Below are 19,091 nucleotides of genomic sequence, written 5' to 3'. Positions count from 1 at the left end.
GGAAGCCAGACCCAACCGGTTCAAACCGGTCCGGGCTCATTCTCCTCTAAGATCACTGGAAGGAGAGGAGAGGAGGAGAGGGTATGGGGACGGATTGGGAGATCACAGGGAGAGGAGGGGATGAGGAGAGGGGAAGGGGTGGGGTGGGGTGGGTAGAGGAGACTGAAGGGGAGGAGAGGTGATGAAAGGGGAGGGCAAGTGAGGGGTGGGGAGAGAGAACCCTCTCTCTGTCCTCTGTAAATTACATGCTGTCTGTCTGTCACCCCTCTGTACTGTGTAGATGACATGCTGTCTGTCTGTCACCTCTCTGTCCTCTGTACTGTGTAGATGACATGCTGTCTGTCTGTCACCCCTCTGTCCTCTGTACTGTGTAGATGACATGCTGTCTGTCTGTCACCCCTCTGTACTGTGTAGATGACATGCTGTCTGTCTGTCACCCCTCTGTCCTCTGTACTGTGTAGATGACATGCTGTCTGTCTGTCACCCCTCTGTACCATGCTGTCTGTCTGTCACCCCTCTGTACTGTGTAGATGACATGCTGTGTCTGTCACCTCTCTGTCCTCTGTACTGTGTAGATGACATGCTGTCTGTCTGTCACCCCTCTGTCCTCTGTACTGTGTAGATGACATGCTGTCTGTCTGTCACCTCTCTGTCCTCTGTACTGTGTAGATGACATGCTGTCTGTCACCTCTCTGTCCTCTGTACTGTGTAGATGACATGCTGTCTGTCACCTCTGTCCTCTGTACTGTGTAGATGACATGCTGTCTGTCACCTCTCTGTCTGTCTGTCACCTCTGTGTAGATGACTGTGTCTGTCACTGTACTGTGTAGATGACATGCTGTCTGTCTGTCACCCTCTGTCCTCTGTGTGTGTAGATGACATGCTGTCTGTCTGTCACCCCTCTGTACTGTGTAGATGACATGCTGTCTGTCTGTCACCTCTCTGTCCTCTGTACTGTGTAGATGACATGCTGTCTGTCTGTCACCCCTCTGTCCTCTGTACTGTGTAGATGACATGCTGTCTGTCTGTCACCCCTCTGTACTGTGTAGATGACATGCTGTCTGTCTGTCACCTCTCTGTCCTCTGTACTGTGTAGATGACATGCTGTCTGTCTGTCACCCTCTGTCCTCTGTACTGTGTAGATGACATGCTGTCTGTCACCCCTGTCATGCTGTCTGTCTGTCACCTCTCTGTCCTCTGTACTGTGTAGATGACATGCTGTCTGTCACCTCTGTCCTCTGTACTGTGTAGATGACATGCTGTCTGTCACCTCTCTGTCCTCTGTACTGGTAGATGACATGCTGTCTGTCTGTCACCCCTCTGTACTGTGTAGATGACATGCTGTCTGTCTGTCACCCCTCTGTACTGTGTAGATGACATGCTGTCTGTCTGTCACCCCTCTGTACTGTGTAGATGACATGCTGTCTGTCTGTCACCCCTCTGTACTGTGTAGATGACATGCTGTCTGTCTGTCACCCCTCTGTACTGTGTAGATGACATGCTGTCTGTCTGTCACCTCTCTGTACTGTGTAGATGACATGCTGTCTGTCTGTCACCCCTCTGTCCTCTGTACTGTGTAGATGACATGCTGTCTGTCTGTCACCCCTCTGTACTGTGTAGATGACATGCTGTCTGTCTGTCACCTCTCTGTCCTCTGTACTGTGTAGATGACATGCTGTCTGTCTGTCACCCTCTGTCCTCTGTACTGTGTAGATGACATGCTGTCTGTCTGTCACCTCTGTCCTCTGTACTGTGTAGATGACATGCTGTCTGTCTGTCACCCCTCTGTCCTCTGTACTGTGTAGATGACATGCTGTCTGTCACCTCTCTGTCCTCTGTACTGTGTAGATGACATGCTGTCTGTCACCTGTCACTGTGTAGATGACATGCTCTGTCCTCTGTACTGTGTAGATGACATGCTGTCTGTCACCTCTCTGTCCTCTGTACTGTGTAGATGACATGCTGTCTGTCTGTCACCTCTCTGTCCTCTGTACTGTGTAGATGACATGCTGTCTGTCTGTCACCCTGTCTGTCACTGTACTGTGTAGATGACATGCTGTCTGTCTGTCACCCTGTCCTCTGTACTGTGTAGATGACATGCTGTCTGTCTGTCACCCTCTGTACCCATGCTCTGTACTGTGTACTGATGACATGCTGTCTGTCTGTCACCCCTCTGTCCTCTGTACTGTGTAGATGACATGCTGTCTGTCTGTCACCCTCTGTCCTCTGTACTGTGTAGATGACATGCTGTCTGTCTGTCACCCTCTGTCCTCTGTACTGTGTAGATGACATGCTGTCTGTCTGTCACCTCTCTGTCCTCTGTACTGTGTAGATGACATGCTGTCTGTCACCTCTCTGTACTGTGTAGATGACATGCTGTCTGTCTGTCACCTCTCTGTCCTCTGTACTGTGTAGATGACATGCTGTCTGTCACCTCTCTGTCCTCTGTACTGTGTAGATGACATGCTGTCTGTCACCTCTCTGTCCTCTGTACTGTGTAGATGACATGCTGTCTGTCTGTCACCTCTCTGTCCTCTGTACTGTGTAGATGACATGCTGTCTGTCTGTCACCCTCTGTCCTCTGTACTGTGTAGATGACATGCTGTCTGTCTGTCACCTCTCTGTCCTCTGTACTGTGTAGATGACATGCTGTCTGTCTGTCACCCCTCTGTCCTCTGTACTGTGTAGATGACATGCTGTCTGTCTGTCACCCCTCTGTACTGTGTAGATGACATGCTGTCTGTCTGTCACCTCTCTGTCCTCTGTACTGTGTAGATGACATGCTGTCTGTCTGTCACCCTCTGTCCTCTGTACTGTGTAGATGACATGCTGTCTGTCTGTCACCCTCTGTCCTCTGTACTGTGTAGATGACATGCTGTCTGTCTGTCACCTCTCTGTCCTCTGTACTGTGTAGATGACATGCTGTCTGTCTGTCACCCCTCTGTCCTCTGTACTGTGTAGATGACATGCTGTCTGTCACCCTCTGTCCTCTGTACTGTGTAGATGACATGCTGTCTGTCTGTCACCTCTCTGTCCTCTGTACTGTGTAGATGACATGCTGTCTGTCTGTCACCTCTCTGTCACCATGCTCTGTCACCTCTGTCCTCTGTACTGTGTAGATGACATGCTGTCTGTCACCCTCTGTCCTCTGTACTGTGTAGATGACATGCTGTCTGTCACCTCTCTGTCCTCTGTACTGTGTAGATGACATGCTGTCTGTCTGTCACCTCTCTGTCCTCTGTACTGTGTAGATGACATGCTGTCTGTCACCCCTCTGTACTGTGTAGATGACATGCTGTCCGCGCTGGGCAGTATAGTGGGCAGGAAGCATCCCTCCACTGTTCAGGCCAAGCAGCTGAAACAGAGTGTACCTATGATGACTGTGGTGCTCCACCTCCTCACCTCTCAGGTAACCATTCCTACAGTCTGTCATTCCTACTGTACTGACAGTATGTCACAAACACTGTCTGTCTGTCACCATCTACTGCCTATTGATGCACGGACTGTCTGTTTGGGTTTTGTACTTGTGCCAATAGATGACAGCTAATGTCACCCTCTGTACTGGGATGACATTGTGTAGTATAGTGGCCAGGAAGCATCCCTCCACTGTTCACCACAGCTGAAGGAATGTTCTTATACACGGTAACCATCACTGGAGTCACAGCCCAATGGACACACGGACCCCTTTCTATGCCGTGGTATATATGGCCAATATACCACAGCTAAGGAATGTTCTTCTACACGACGCATCACGGAGTACAGCCTGGACACAGCCCTTAGCCGTGGTATATTGGCCAATATACCACAGCTAAGGAATGTTCTTATACACGACGCATCACGGAGTACAGCCTGGACACAGCCCTTAGCCGTGGTATATTGGCCTTCATATACCACAACCCCCTGGGGTACTTTATTGCTATTATAAACTGGTTACCAACAGAATTAGAGCAGTAAAAATACATGTTTTGTCATACCTGTGGTATACGGTCTGATATACAGGGTAGCCTAGTGGTTAGAGCGTTGGACTAGTAACCGAAAGGTTTCATGTTTAAATCCCCGAGCTGCCAAGGTACAAATCTGTCGTTCTGCCCCTGAACAGGCAGTTAACCCACTGTTCCTAGGCCGTCATTGAAAATAAGAATTTGTTCTTAACTGACTTACCTAGTTAAATAAAGGTAAAAAAAAATATATATATATATATATATATACCATGGCTGTCAGCCAATCGGCATTCAGGGCTCGAACCACCAGGTTTATAATAATGAACTTATGTAACTGTATTTGAATGTTTGGTTTGTTAAATGTGATACGCCGTGTAACATCCATGTTTATAGTTTACTTCGCTGCTTCAGTCATCTCTCTCTCCATGCAGCTTTCCACACAGACCTAGCCCCGCCCCCTGTCACTTAAGGAGCTCATTTGTTGTTCCTCGACCAAGTGTTCAGTCTGCATGGTCAATGCAGCACATGCAACAATGTTGATGATGCTGTTTTCACCTTGCTTCTTATTATAAATCCACTAGTGTTTTATAATTACACTATTATTTTGTGTTTCTTATATCTGCAAACAGCTAGTTTGTATTTTCTTAGCAAGTTGGGCCTAAATTGTGTTAGCCTCTAATGCTAATCGCTCTTTAGCTGGCTAGCTAGTTAATAAATGTACTGAATCAGAGCAAACGTAATTAGCTGTACTTCCTGATAATACCAGTGATGGTTTAGACCTAAATCAGCATGTTGTCTAAATCAGAGGAATACGTGAAGCATGAATATGTTAGCTACATGAAGTAGCTAAGAGAAAACATTCAATGTAGCCAAAGATGATATTGTCCCTTAGGAAACACTTATCAACACTTTGGTTCCTACCCTGTCACAATAACTCCTCCATGGCACTTTCATTCATTGTCACGTCAAACAACACTGTATTATTATATTCTGGCTCTATAATTAGAATAATCATGATATTTCCATGATTCCAACGGTTCACCCAACCTTTTTGCTCTAACTTGCAAGCCAAATCACAATTGGAACATTTGGTTAAAAATAAGGCCTAGATTGTTTGCCCATATTGTTCAGCCCTACAGTACGTGGCAGTGTGGAAATGATCTCAAATGAGCCCAGGAAATGCAGAGATGGATGAAAATGCTGAATAAAACAATTAGAATGGAAATTGAAATCACAAAACAGCACTCTGTTCAGCCCCCCCTTCTGAACCAACACTTTCATCTACAGATGAATGCACTAACTGTAAGTCACTCTGGATAAGTGCTTCTGCTAATTGACTCAAATGTAAAAATGTTCAAATAAAGCACATTTACAACTTCTATTCGAAACCATAAAATACATTCATACCATCCAATTTTTTTAAATGACCATGATATTATATTTTAGTCATATCGCCCATCCCTACTGTGTGTGTGTGTGTGTGTGTGTGTGTGTGTGTGTGTGTGTGTGTGTGTGTGTGTGTGTGTGTGTGTGTGTGTGTGTGTGTGTGTACATGCATGTGCGTGATTGTGAAATGAGATCACTTGTTTAATAAGATGGAACCTCAGTCAGTTAGAATGGATTCACAAGCTAATGGATCAGGAGAGGTCAGGATCTCTGACACTATTGAATAATTCACAATTGGCTGTTTGAACATCTTATAGCATCTCTCCATCATAAAACATACAGCACACTGCCTAGAGGCTCGAACTGATGCTTATTGATACATTTCTGAAACTCTTCTGCTCATTTGTGTCCACTCCTACCACCTAGAGCCAATGAATCAGGGGGTTAGCTTTAAGAGCTGTGAGTCTCTCTCCTCATCCAAACCAACAGAGATCTTAATGAACTTTATCACAGGCAGAATAGAGCAGGGAACTGTGCCAGAGACCACGGCTCATCTGAGCACTGCCGCAGCTAATTGGATTAGAATGCTGCAGTCGAACAGTCACAGTCACACGCACACACACACGCACACACACGCACACACACACACGCTCTCACACACACACACACACACACACACGCACACACGCTCACACACACACACACACACGCTCTCACACACACACACACGCTCACACACACGCACATGCACATGCACACGCTCACACACACGCACACACACACGCACACACACGCACACACACACACACACATCAAGTACTGTGTGCAGTGAGCGTCAATAACCTTGATACGTAATTGAAGTGGCTTGGTTTTAACACACAGTATCTGAGCTCTTTGGAGAGGTGAAACTAATGTGGTTGTTTACCACTATGCTTCTGGTTCACTTGGATACCTGTCGGCTGGCCAACACTGAGAGGGTGTCAAATAGACCTGGTTAACAAGGAGAAGGTGAAATATTCACACCCCACCTACTGGACATCTGACGTCAAAGTGTGTTTTCTATGCTACTGTGGCAAAACAGATTTAGATGATGAGTAGCTGATGCACTATTTAAGTGTACATTTAGGCTAAACTTTGAATCATCTTTTCCAAAGCCATGATGACTAATACATAATATACCCAGAGATAAACATAAACGACTAGAAAATGCATTAAAGGTTGTTATTTTCATCCCACTCTGCCTCACAGACAGATTATTGTCAGTTGCCAATAGACATGGTGGGGAAATTGGATTTAGTGATGACTGTCTCAATTGAGCAGAAATGATTAATATGACTAAATCTTAGCGAGAGAGATGCTTGTCAACAAGCAGCCTGCTGGATGAAACCATGCAGTGATTAAATATCGCTCCTCCATTTCCCTGTCATTCTTCATGGAGACTAGACACCACCACCACAGCGTTGAGCCGTCTCATTAGAAAAGGAAGAACTTGTCACTCTCATAGACCCCCCCCCACTGCCATTTAACAAGGTAAAGCATTTAATAGTCTGTTAAATGGGGTTACTGTGCTATTTATCTGTGATGTGACAGATACAGTTAGATTACTTGTTGGTTATTACTGCATTGTCGGAACTAGAAGCACAAGCATTTCGCTACACTCGCATTAACATCTGCTAACCATGTGTATGTGACAAGTAAAATTTGAATTGATTTGATTTGATACAGTGCCTTGCGAAAGTATTCGGCCCCCTTGAACTTTGCGACCTTTTGCCACATTTCAGGCTTCAAACATAAAGAACATTTTGTGAAGAATCAACAACAAGTGGGACACAATCATGAAGTGGAACGACATTTATTGGATACTTCAAACTTTTTTAACAAATCAAAAACTGAAAAATTGGGCGTGCAAAATTATTCAGCCCCCTTAAGTTAATACTTTGTAGCGCCACCTTTTGCTGCGATTACAGCTGTAAGTCGCTTGGGGTATGTCTCTATCAGTTTTGCACATCGAGAGACTGAATTTTTTTTCCCATTCCTCCTTGCAAAACAGCTCGAGCTCAGTGAGGTTGGATGGAGAACATTTGTGAACAGCAGTTTTCAGTTCTTTCCACAGATTCTCGATTGGATTCAGGTCTGGACTTTGACTTGGCCATTCTAACACCTGGATATGTTTATTTTTGAACCATTCCATTGTAGATTTTGCTTTATGTTTTGGATCATTGTCTTGTTGGAAGACAAATCTCCGTCCCATTCTCAGGTCTTTTGCAGACCATCAGGTTTTCTTCCAGAATGGTCCTGTATTTGGCTCCATCCATCTTCCCATCAATTTTAACCATCTTCCCTGTCCCTGCTGAAGAAAAGCAGGCCCAAACCATGATGCTGCCACCACCATGTTTGACAGTGGGGATGATGTGTTCAGGGTGATGAGCTGTGTTGCTTTTACGCCAAACATAACGTTTTGCATTGTTGCCAAAATGTTCAATTTTGGTTTCATCTGACCAGAGCACCTTCTTCCACATGTTTGGTGTGTCTCCCAGGTGGCTTGTGGCAAACTTTAAACAACACTTTTTATGGATATATTTAAGAAATGGCTTTCTTCTTGCCACTCTTCCATAAAGGCCAGATTTGTGCAATATACGACTGATTGTTGTCCTATGGACAGAGTGTCCCACCTCAGCTGTAGATCTCTGCAGTTCATCCAGAGTGATCATGGGCCTCTTGGCTGCATCTCTAATCAGTCTTCTCCTTGTATGAGCTGAAAGTTTAGAGGGACGGCCAGGTCTTGGTAGATTTGCAGTGGTCTGATACTCCTTCCATTTCAATATTATCGCTTGCACAGTGCTCCTTGGGATGTTTAAAGCTTGGGAAATCTTTTTGTATCCAAATCCGGCTTTAAACTTCTTCACAACAGTATCTCGGACCTGCCTGGTGTGTTCCTTGTTCTTCATGATGCTCTTTGCGCTTTTAACGGACCTCTGAGACTATCACAGTGCAGGTGCATTTATACGGAGACTTGATTACACACAGGTGGATTGTATTTATCATCATTAGTCATTTAGGTCAACATTGGATCATTCAGAGATCCTCACTGAACTTCTGGAGAGAGTTTGCTGCACTGAAAGTAAAGGGGCTGAATAATTTTGCACGCCCAATTTTTCAGTTTTTGATTTGTTAAAAAAGTTTGAAATATCCAATAAATGTCGTTCCACTTCATATGATTGTGTCCCACTTGTTGTTGATTCTTCACAAAAAAATACAGTTTTATATCTTTATGTTTGAAGCCTGAAATGTGGCAAACGGTCGCAAAGTTCAAGGGGGCCGAATACTTTCGCAAGGCACTGTAGCTGTCCCTAATAGCGGTGGTCCTTGCCATGCGTGTGTAATAACATGATGATATTAAAACTAACTGTAGCTGGGCTCTGATGTGAGTCTGGTCTTACTGATGTTATTAAAACTAACTGTAGCTGGGCTCTGATGTGAGTCTGGTCTTACTGATGGTATTAAAACTAACTGTAGCTGTGCTCTGATGTGAGTCTGGTCTTACTGATGTTATTAAAACTAACTGTAGCTGGGCTCTGATGTGAGTCTGGTCTTACTGATGCTATTAAAACTAACTGTAGCTGGGCTCTGATGTGAGTCTGGTCTTACTGATGGTATTAAAACTAACTGTAGCTGGGCTCTGATGTGAGTCTGGTCTTACTGATGGTATTAAAACTAACTGTAGCTGGGCTCTGATGTGAGTCTGGTCTTACTGATGGTATTAAAACTAACTGTAGCTGGGCTCTGATGTCTGGTCTTAGTCTGGTCTTACTGATGGTATTAAAACTAACTGTAGCTGGGCTCTGATGTGAGTCTGGTCTTACTGATGGTATTAAAACTAACTGTAGCTGGGCTCTGATGTGAGTCTGGTCTTACTGATGGTATTAAAACTAACTAGCTGGGCTCTGATGTGAGTCTGGTCTTACTGATGGTATTAAAACTAACTGATGATGAGTCTGGTCTTACTGATGGTATTAAAACTAACTGTAGCTGGGCTCTGATGTGAGTCTGGTCTTACTGATGGTATTAAAACTAACTAGCTGGGCTCTGATGTGAGTCTGGTCTTACTGATGGTATTAAAACTAACTGTAGCTGGGCTCTGATGTGAGTCTGGTCTTACTGATGGTATTAAAACTAACTGTAGCTGGGCTCTGATGTGAGTCTGGTCTTACTGGGCTCTGATGTCTTACTGAGTCTGGTCTTACTGATGGTATTAAAACTAACTGTAGCTGGGCTCTGATGTGAGTCTGGTCTTACTGATGGTATTAAAACTAACTAGCTGGGCTCTGATGTGAGTCTGGTCTTACTGATGGTATTAAAACTAACTGTAGCTGGGCTCTGATGTGAGTCTGGTCTTACTGATGGTATTAAAACTAACTGTAGCTGGGCTCTGATGTGAGTCTGGTCTTACTGATGGTATTAAAACTAACTGTAGCTGGGCTCTGATGTGACTGTCTGGTCTTACTGATCTGGTCTTACTTAAAACTAACTGTAGCTGGGCTCTGATGTGAGTCTGGTCTTACTGATGGTATTAAAACTAACTGGGCTCTGATAGCTGGGCTCTGATGTGAGTCTGGTCTTACTGATGGTATTAAAACTAACTGTAGCTGGTCTTACTGCTCTGATGGGCTCTGAGTCTGGTCTTACTGATGGTATTAAAACTAACTGTAGCTGGGCTCTGATGTGAGTCTGGTCTTACTGATGCATTAAAACTAACTGTATTAAAACTAACTAGCTGGGCTCTGATGTGAGTCTGGTCTTACTGATGGTATTAAAACTAACTGATAGCTGGGCTTACTGATGTGAGTCTGGTCTTCTTACTGATGGTATTAAAACTAACTGTAGCTGGGCTCTGATGTGAGTCTGGTCTTACTGAGGTCTGGTCTTGATGTGAGTCTGGTCTTATGGTATTAAAACTAACTGTAGCTGGGCTCTGATGTGAGTCTGGTCTTACTGATGGTATTAAAACTAACTGTAGCTGGGCTCTGATGTGAGTCTGGTCTTACTGATGGTATTAAAACTAACTGTAGCTGGGCTCTGATGTGAGTCTGGTCTTACTGATGGTATTAAAACTAACTGTAGCTGGGATGTGAGTCTGGTCTGATGTGAGTCTGGTCTTACTGATGGTATTAAAACTAACTGTAGCTGGGCTCTGATGTGAGTCTGGTCTTACTGATGGTATTAAAACTAACTGTAGCTGGGCTCTGATGTGAGTCTGGTCTTACTGATGGTATTAAAACTAACTGTAGCTGGGCTCTGATGTGAGTCTGGTCTTACTGATGGTATTAAAACTAACTGTAGCTGGGCTCTGATGTGAGTCTGGTCTTACTGATGTATTAAAACTTGTAGCTGGGCTCTGATGTGAGTCTGGTTAAATGGTATTAAAACTAACTGTAGCTGGGCTCTGATGTGAGTCTGGTCTTACTGATGGTATTAAAACTAACTGTAGCTGGGCTCTGATGTGAGTCTGGTCTTACTGATGGTATTAAAACTAACTGTAGCTGGGCTCTGATGTGAGTCTGGTCTTACTGATGGTATTAAAACTAACTGTAGCTGGGCTCTGATGTGAGTCTGGTCTTACTGATGGTATTAAAACTAACTGTAGCTGGGCTCTGATGTGAGTCTGGTCTTACTGATGGTATTAAAACTAACTGTAGCTGGGCTCTGATGTGAGTCTGGTCTTACTGATGGTATTAAAACTAACTGTAGCTAGGCTCTGATGTGAGTCTGGTCTTACTGATGGTATTAAAACTAACTGTAGCTGGGCTCTGATGTGAGTCTGGTCTTACTGATGGTATTAAAACCAACTGTAGCTGGGCTCTGATGTGAGTCTGGTCTTACTGATGGTATTAAAACCAACTGTAGCTGGGCTCTGATGTGAGTCGGGACTGATGCTCTGGTTTACATCTATGTGTCATACACTTTACTACACTTTACTACAGGCCACGTCTGCCCTGGAGCTCTTTATCAATACATGTGTGGAGCAGTCCTTTAATGTTGTTTGGAGTGTTTGTTTTAGTGGATGCACTCTCTCTCCTGTGTGTGTGTGTGTGTGTGTGTGTGTGTGTGTGCGCGTGCGTGCGTGCGTGCGTGCGTGCACTGCTGGACCTGGTGAGAAAGAGTGAACGATGCTCTACTGTGGGCTGACAGCTCAGTGGGGCTTTACGAAGCCTCTGCTTACAGGAGCAGAGAAAGTTGGCAGGGAATTAAGAGTTAGAGAGGAGAGACTGAGAGGCTGAGGTCAGAGAGAGAGAGAGAGACAGAACTTACTGTAGCACAGTGTAATATTTATCTTCTTTTCCCTCTCTCTCTCTCTCTCTCTCTCTCTATCTCTACCTCTCTCTACCTCTCTCTCTACCCCCTCTCTCTCTCTCTCTCTCTCTCTCTCTCTCTCTCTCTCTCTCCTCCCCTCTCTCTCTCTCTCTCTCTCTCTCTCTCTCTCTCTCTCTGTTTTTTAGATATTCAGGCCACAGGTTGTGACTGAGGAGTTTCTCTTCAAATTTGGAGCACTGCTGGTAAGTCATTGAGACAGTGATGTGTAGTGGTATTGTCCCATGGTCTTCTGCACCCCTTATTTCTGATGTTCTTCCAGAGTCACATAACATCTATTGATGCCAGTGAGACCAGTTTGGGCAGTGCAATAGGTGAGTGAATGTCAGCTTGCTTTATGACTGGTTATTAGTAATACAGGTTTCATCTGGACAACTGGCCCATAAAGCCCAGACTGTAGGTGTAACCTGCTGCTTGATTCCCAGGACAAGCAGGTTCAGAGGAGCTGATCAGGAACACTCTGTCAGCTGTGGAGGCCATCACCCAGCACCCAGCCCTGCTGACGCCCCATCACTGTCCTGTGAGTAGGGTCCTAGTCCCTAACCCCCTTGTCCCTGGCCACTTAGCCCCTAACCCCCTAGTTCCTAACCTCTTAACCCTTAGCCCCTAACCCCTTAGACCCCTGGCCCCTTAGCCCCAAACCCTTAGCACCTAACCTCTTAGCCCCTAGTCCCTAACCCCCTGGCCCCTTAGCCCCAAACCCTTAGCACCTAACCTCTTAGCCCCTAGTCCCTTAGCCCCTAACCCCCTGGCCCCTTAGCCCCAACCCCTTAGCACCTAACCTCTTAGCCCCTAGTCCCTAACCCCACTGGCCCCTTAGCCCCAAACCCTTAGCAACTAACCTCTTAGCCCCTGGCCCCTTAGCCCCAAACCCTTAGCACCTAACCTCTTAGTCCCTAGTCCCTTAGCCCCTAACCCCCTGGCCCCTTAGCCCCAAACCCTTAGCACCTAACCTCTTAGTCCCTTAGCCCCTAACCCCCTGGCCCCTTAGCCCCAAACCCGTAGCACCTAACCTCTTTAGCCCCTAACCCCTTAGCCCCTAACCCCTTAGCCCTTAGTCCCTAACCTCTTAGCCCATAACCCCTTAGTCACTAAGCCCCTGACCCCTTAGCCCCTAAACCTCTTAGCCCCTAACCTCTTAGACCTAGCCACTAACCCTCTAGCCCCTAACCTCTTAGACCTAGCCACTAACCCTCTAGCCCCTAACCTCTTAGACCTAGCCACTAACCCTCTAGCCTCTAACCTCCTAGCCCCTAACCCTCTAGCCCCTAACCCCCTGACCCCTTAGCCCCTAAACCTCTTAGCCCCTAACCTCTTAGCCCCTAACCTCTTAGCCACTAGCCTCTTAGCCCCTATCCCCCAACTCCTTCGCTCCCAACACCTTAGCCCCTAGTCCCTAACCTCTTAGCCCCTAACCTCTTAGCCCCTAGCCTCTTAGCCACTAGCCTCTTAGCCCCTATCCCCCAACTCCTTCTCTCCTAACCCCTTAGCCCCTAGTCCCTAACCACTAGCCCTAACCCCCTAGCACAACAGTTTCTTTTCACCCTCTAGGCTTTATTAACGCCCCATCACTGTACTGTGAGTCTGGCCCTGTGGTCTGCAAGGAGCCTGCAGTAACAGCGGCTCCCTAAGCCCTAGGCACTACAGCCTGCAGCAACACTGGCCTCGTCCAGAAACAACCCTTGACCCCTAAGCCCTAGGCACTGCAGCCTGCAGCAACACTGGCCTCGTCCAGAAACAACCCTTGACCCCTAAGCACTACAGCCTGCAGCAACACTGGCCTCGTCCAGAAACAACCCTTGACCCCTAAGCCCTAGGCACTGCAGCCTGCAGCAACACTGGCCTCGTCCAGAAACAACCCTTGACCCCTAAGCCCTAGGCACTACAGCCTGCAGCAACACTGGCCTCGTCCAGAAACAACCCTTGACCCCTAAGCCCTAGGCACTGCAGCCTGCAGCAACACTGGCCTCGTCCAGAAACAACCCTTGACCCCTAATCCACTCAGATGTCCACTCAGATCTACATAAGTGTCGAGGGGCTAAGGACTAGTGGTTAGGGGTTGTCTACCAGCCCTGTACTTCCCTCCCCAACACAGGGCCCTGGCATGGGGGGTTGACTTGGAGGAGTCATGTATGGGGTTGGAGAGAGACTGTCAGGCCAGCAGACCATCAGTTGTGCTGTCTCAGAGGAGCTCCAGCAGAGTGCAGCTGGGCCTTGGTCTGGTCTGAGGAGACTGTGGAATGAATATCGACCTACAGGAAGGAGCTGGGCTGGGCACGGGCTGAGTCCTAAATGGAGCGCTAATCCCTATATACTATTGGCCATGGTCAAAAGTAGTGCACCATAAAGGGGATAGGGTGCCATTTGGGACGCAGACAGGAAGTAATGAGTTGAAGAGGCTTGATGGTCCTGTGAAGAAGAAGAGCAGCTCCTCTCATACTAAGTAACATGAGAAGAAACTTGAATTACATGTCTGACACTAGTCATTAGATTCCGCTGAGCGTTGTCTGTCAGCGGTGGGGTTTTGGGAAGGGAGCGGTACACACACACACACACACATGCATGAGTACACACACAGTTTAATGTTTCCTTTTGTTCCCGAGTGGCGCAGTGGTCTAAGGCACTGCATCTCAGTGCAAGAGGCGTCACTACAGTCCCTGGTTCAAATCCAGGCTGCATCACATCCGGCTGGGATTTGGAGTCCCATAGGGCGGCGCACAATTGTCCCAGTGTCGTGAGGGTTTGGCCGGAGTAGGGAGTCATTGTAAATAAGAATTTGTTCTTTACTGACTTGCCTAGTTAAATAAAGGTTAAGTAAATTGTTGGAACAAGCTCTCTGCAGAGGTGAAACACGGCAATATCGGATCTAGTCATCTGTTTTTAGTTCTATCTATTTATAGTCTTGACTGGCTGTTGCCTGATAGAAAAGCCTCTTCCCTGTCAGACAGACAGTTAAAAACACTTTGCACGGTGGAGGGAGAATATGTGCTGAATATAATGGGAAGTAGGAGACAGCGGAGCACAACAGTCTCTTTTGATGGATATATTCTAATAAACAACAAAGGTGCTCAATGGATCCATCCCAAATGGCACCCCAATCCCCTTATACAGTAGTGCACTGCTTTTGTCCAGGGCGCATAGAGCTCTGGTCGAGGGTAGTGCACTATAAGGGAATTAGGCTGCCATTTGGGACACATCCATGGAGACACAGTATATTCTTTATACCCACCTCAGGCTTCTTATTCTAATGTTGTCTCCTGTTTAGATTACATCCTCGTTGAGACTAGAACAGAGCGTCTACTGTTGTTTCTATGGAAATCGTCCTCATCAAAATAGACTAGAACAGAACAGAGCGTTTACTGTTGTTTCTATGGAAATCGTCCTCACCATAATAGACTAGAACAGAGCGTCTACTGTTGTTTCTATGGAAATCGTCCTCACCATAATAGACTCTACTGTTGTTTCTATGGAAATCGTCCTCATCATAATAGACTAGAACAGAACAGAGCGTTTACTGTTGTTTCTATGGAAATCGTCCTCATCATAATAGACTAGAACAGAGCGTCTACTGTTGTTTCTATGGAAATCGTCCTCATCATAATAGACTAGAACAGAACAGAGCGTTTACTGTTGTTTCTATGGAAATCGTCCTCATCATAATAGACTAGAACAGAACAGAGCGTTTACTGTTGTTTCTATGGAAATCGTCCTCATCATAATAGACTAGAACAGAGCGTTTACTGTTGTTTCTATGGAAATCGTCCTCATCATAATAGACTAGAACAGAACAGAGCGTTTACTGTTGTTTCTATGGAAGGACAGGAGCAACATCATATTCACATAGAGATTGGGAGTGCTCACACAAGTGGTCATTTCATTGCTCCTCGCTTTACTAGACGACATGTTTCAAAGAAAAGACATCATTTATACATTTGCATGTGATGAATAAATGACTTGTTGGGGATGTATAACAGGAGTCAAATGGAAATACTGTCTTATATTAGGTTTATTTGTTGTTTATTTGACGTTTGTTTTATTTATTTGTTGTTTTATTTTATGTTGTTTATTTTATGTATAAATATATATTTGATCTCTTCAAGGTTGTTGATTGCATTCTTCCTCCACTGACTTCTCTTGCCTTCAGTAAAAATGGTAAGGAAACGTCTGGGTCATGTGCTCTCCATGCTTAACATCTAAGTACATACAGTGCCTTGCGAAAGTATTCGGCCCCCTTGAACTTTGCGACCGTTTGCCACATTTCAGGCTTCAAACATAAAGATATAAAACTGTATTTTTTTGTGAAGAATCAACAACAAGTGGGACACAATCATGAAGTGGAACGACATTTATTGGATATTTCAAAAATGTTTAACAAATCAAAAACTGAAAAATTGGGCGTGCAAAATTATTCAGCCCCTTTACTTTCAGTGCAGCAAACTCTCTCCAGAAGTTCAGTGAGGATCTCTGAATGATCCAATGTTGACCTAAATGACTAATGATGATAAATACAATCCACCTGTGTGTAATCAAGTCTCCGTATAAATGCACCTGCACTGTGATAGTCTCAGAGGTCCGTTAAAAGCGCAGAGAGCATCATGAAGAACAAGGAACACACCAGGCAGGTCCGAGATACTGTTGTGAAGAAGTTTAAAGCCGGATTTGGATACAAAAAGATTTCCCAAGCTTTAAACATCCCAAGGAGCACTGTGCAAGCGATAATATTGAAATGGAAGGAGTATCAGACCACTGCAAATCTACCAAGACCTGGCCGTCCCTCTAAACTTTCAGCTCATACAAGGAGAAGACTGATCAGAGATGCAGCCAAGAGGCCCATGATCACTCTGGATGAACTGCAGAGATCTACAGCTGAGGTGGGACACTCTGTCCATAGGACAACAATCAGTCGTATATTGCACAAATCTGGCCTTTATGGAAGAGTGGCAAGAAGAAAGCCATTTCTTAAATATATCCATAAAAAGTGTTGTTTAACATTTGCCACAAGCCACCTGGGAGACACACCAAACATGTGGAAGAAGGTGCTCTGGTCAGATGAAACCAAAATGGAACTTTTTGGCAACAATGCAAAACGTTATGTTTGGCGTAAAAGCAACACAGCTCATCACCCTGAACATACCATCCCCACTGTCAAACATGGTGGTGGCAGCATCATGGTTTGGGCCTGCTTTTCTTCAGCAGGGACAGGGAAGATGGTTAAAATTGATGGGAAGATGGATGGAGCCAAATACAGGACCATTCTGGAAGAAAACCTGATGGAGTCTGCAAAAGACCTGAGACTGGGATGGAGATTTGTCTTCCAACAAGACAATGATCCAAAACATAAAGCAAAATCTACAATGGAATGGTTCAAAAATAAACATATCCAGGTGTTAGAATGGCCAAGTCAAAGTCCAGACCTGAATCCAATCGAGAATCTGTGGAAAGAACTGAAAACTGCTGTTCACAAATGCTCTCCATCCAACCTCACTGAGCTCGAGCTGTTTTGCAAGGAGGAATGGGAAAAAATGTCAGTCTTGACTGGGCAAAACTGATAGAGACATACCCCAGTGGTAGGGAGGCGACTTACAGCTGTAATCGCAGCAAATCCAGGTGTTAGAATGGCCACAAAGTATTAATCTTAAGGGGGCTGAATAATTTTGCACGCCCAATTTTTCAGTTTTTGATTTGTTAAAAAATGTCGTTCCACTTCATGATTGTGTCCCACTTGTTGTTGATTCTTCACAAAAAAATACAGTTTTATATCTTTATGTTTGAAGCCTGAAATGTGGCAAAAGGTCGCAAAGTTCAAGGGGGCCGAATACTTTCGCAAGGCACTGTAGATAGGCAGTCTGGAACGTGCCCATTCTGCAATGTTCCCTATCTAGCATGGCACACAGCAAGGCCCTTGGTCTAAAGTTAACCACATTTGCATGTGCTTGGTATTGTAGTAAATGTTTTGATTTGTATGTAAGGTAACTATCAGCTCTCTCACTGCAGAGGGTCTGCATGGATCAATAATGCTGTGTGTGTGTGTGTGTGTGTGTGTGGTGTGTGTGTGTGTTACATGCTCTGTTTTGTGTTGTAGTGGAGTGGCGTATCGTCAGCTTGCGTGTTCTGTCAGAGATCACACTGCTGCTGCTGAGCCAAGAGGCCGTGGAGGAGGGAGAGGGGAGAGAGAGAGATTGCAACTCTTCAACTGGCAGACTACTGACTCTCATTACAGAAGCCCTTCTTCCACAGTGAGTATGCTCTCTCCTGCATCTCTCTATCTCTCTCTCCTCTACCCTCTATCACTCTGCTCTTCTCTACATTTTCCCTCTCTCCTCCCCCTCTTATCTCTCCTACCCTCTCTTTATGCTCTCTCTCTCTCCGCTCTCTCTTATCTCCCCTACACTTTCATCTCTCCTCACCTCTCCCTCCTCTCTCTGCTCTCCTTTACCCCTCTCTCTCGATCTCTCTCTGCTCTCCTCTCCTCTACCCTCTCTCTCTACTCTCCTCTACCTTCTCTCTCTGCTCTCCTCTCCTCTACCCTCTCTCCTCTCTCTCTCTACTCTCCTCTACCCTCGATCTCTCTGCTCTGCTCTCCTCTCCTCTACCCTCGATCTCTCTGCTCTCCTCTCCTCTACCTTCTCTCTACTCTCCTCTACCTTCTCTCTACTCTCTCTACTCTCCTCTCTCTCTCTCTCTACTCTCCTCTACCCTCTCTCTCTCTCTGCTCACCTCTCCTCTACCCTGTCTCTCTACTCTCCTCTACCTTTTCTCTACCTTTTCTCCTCTCTCTCTACTCTCCTCTACCTTTTCTCTACCTTTTCTCCTCTCTCTCTACTCTCCTCTACCCTCTCTCCTCTCCTCTCTCTACTCTCCTCTACCTTCTCTCCTCTCTCTCTACTCTCCTCTACCCTCTCTCCTCTCCTCTCTCTCTCCTCTACCCTCTCTCCTCTCCTCTCTCTCTCCTCTACCTTCTCTCCTCTCTCCTCTCTCTCTCCTCTCCTACCTTCTCTCCTCTACCCTTGCTCTCTCCTCTACCCTCTCTCCTCTCTCTCTCTACTCTCTCTACTCTCCTCTACCTTCTCTCTCTCCTCTCCTCTACCTTCTCTCCTCTCTCTCTCTACTCTCCTCTACCCTTGTTCTCTCCTCTACCCTTGCTCTCTCTCTCTCTCTCTCTCTCTCTCTCTCTCTCTACTCTCCTCTCCTCTCTCTCTCTACTCTCCTCTACCCTCTCTCTCTCTCCTCTACCTTCTCTCCTCTCTCTCTATACTCTCCTCTCTCTCTCTACTCTCTACTCTCTCACTCTACTCTCCTCTACCCTCTCACTCTACTCTCCTCTACCCTCTCATCTCTCTCTCTATCTACTCTACTCTCCTCTACCCTCTCCTCTCTCTATTCTACCCTCTCTCT

The 19,091-nt window shown here is 45.7% G+C and overlaps 1 protein-coding gene across 1 annotated transcript in view; it reads left to right on the top strand.

The window, feature by feature from the left end:
• LOC115127429 (serine/threonine-protein kinase ULK4-like) overlaps positions 1-19,091 on the top strand; it is a 97,323-nt gene that overhangs the window by 946 nt on the left and 77,286 nt on the right. The window contains exons 2-7 of the mRNA XM_065027171.1: positions 3,288-3,409; positions 11,825-11,881; positions 11,959-12,010; positions 12,122-12,216; positions 15,797-15,848; positions 17,779-17,932. Of these exons, the coding sequence (XP_064883243.1) occupies positions 3,288-3,409; positions 11,825-11,881; positions 11,959-12,010; positions 12,122-12,216; positions 15,797-15,848; positions 17,779-17,932 (532 nt within the window). The remainder of the gene's footprint in view (positions 1-3,287; positions 3,410-11,824; positions 11,882-11,958; positions 12,011-12,121; positions 12,217-15,796; positions 15,849-17,778; positions 17,933-19,091) is intronic.

The sequence above is a fragment of the Oncorhynchus nerka genome, linkage group LG14, assembly GCF_034236695.1.
Source record: "Oncorhynchus nerka isolate Pitt River linkage group LG14, Oner_Uvic_2.0, whole genome shotgun sequence".
In the NCBI taxonomy this organism is placed as follows: Eukaryota; Metazoa; Chordata; class Actinopteri; order Salmoniformes; family Salmonidae; genus Oncorhynchus; species Oncorhynchus nerka.
The sequence above is the reverse complement of the archived record's forward strand: the minus strand, read 5'-3'. Positions and strand labels throughout refer to the sequence as shown.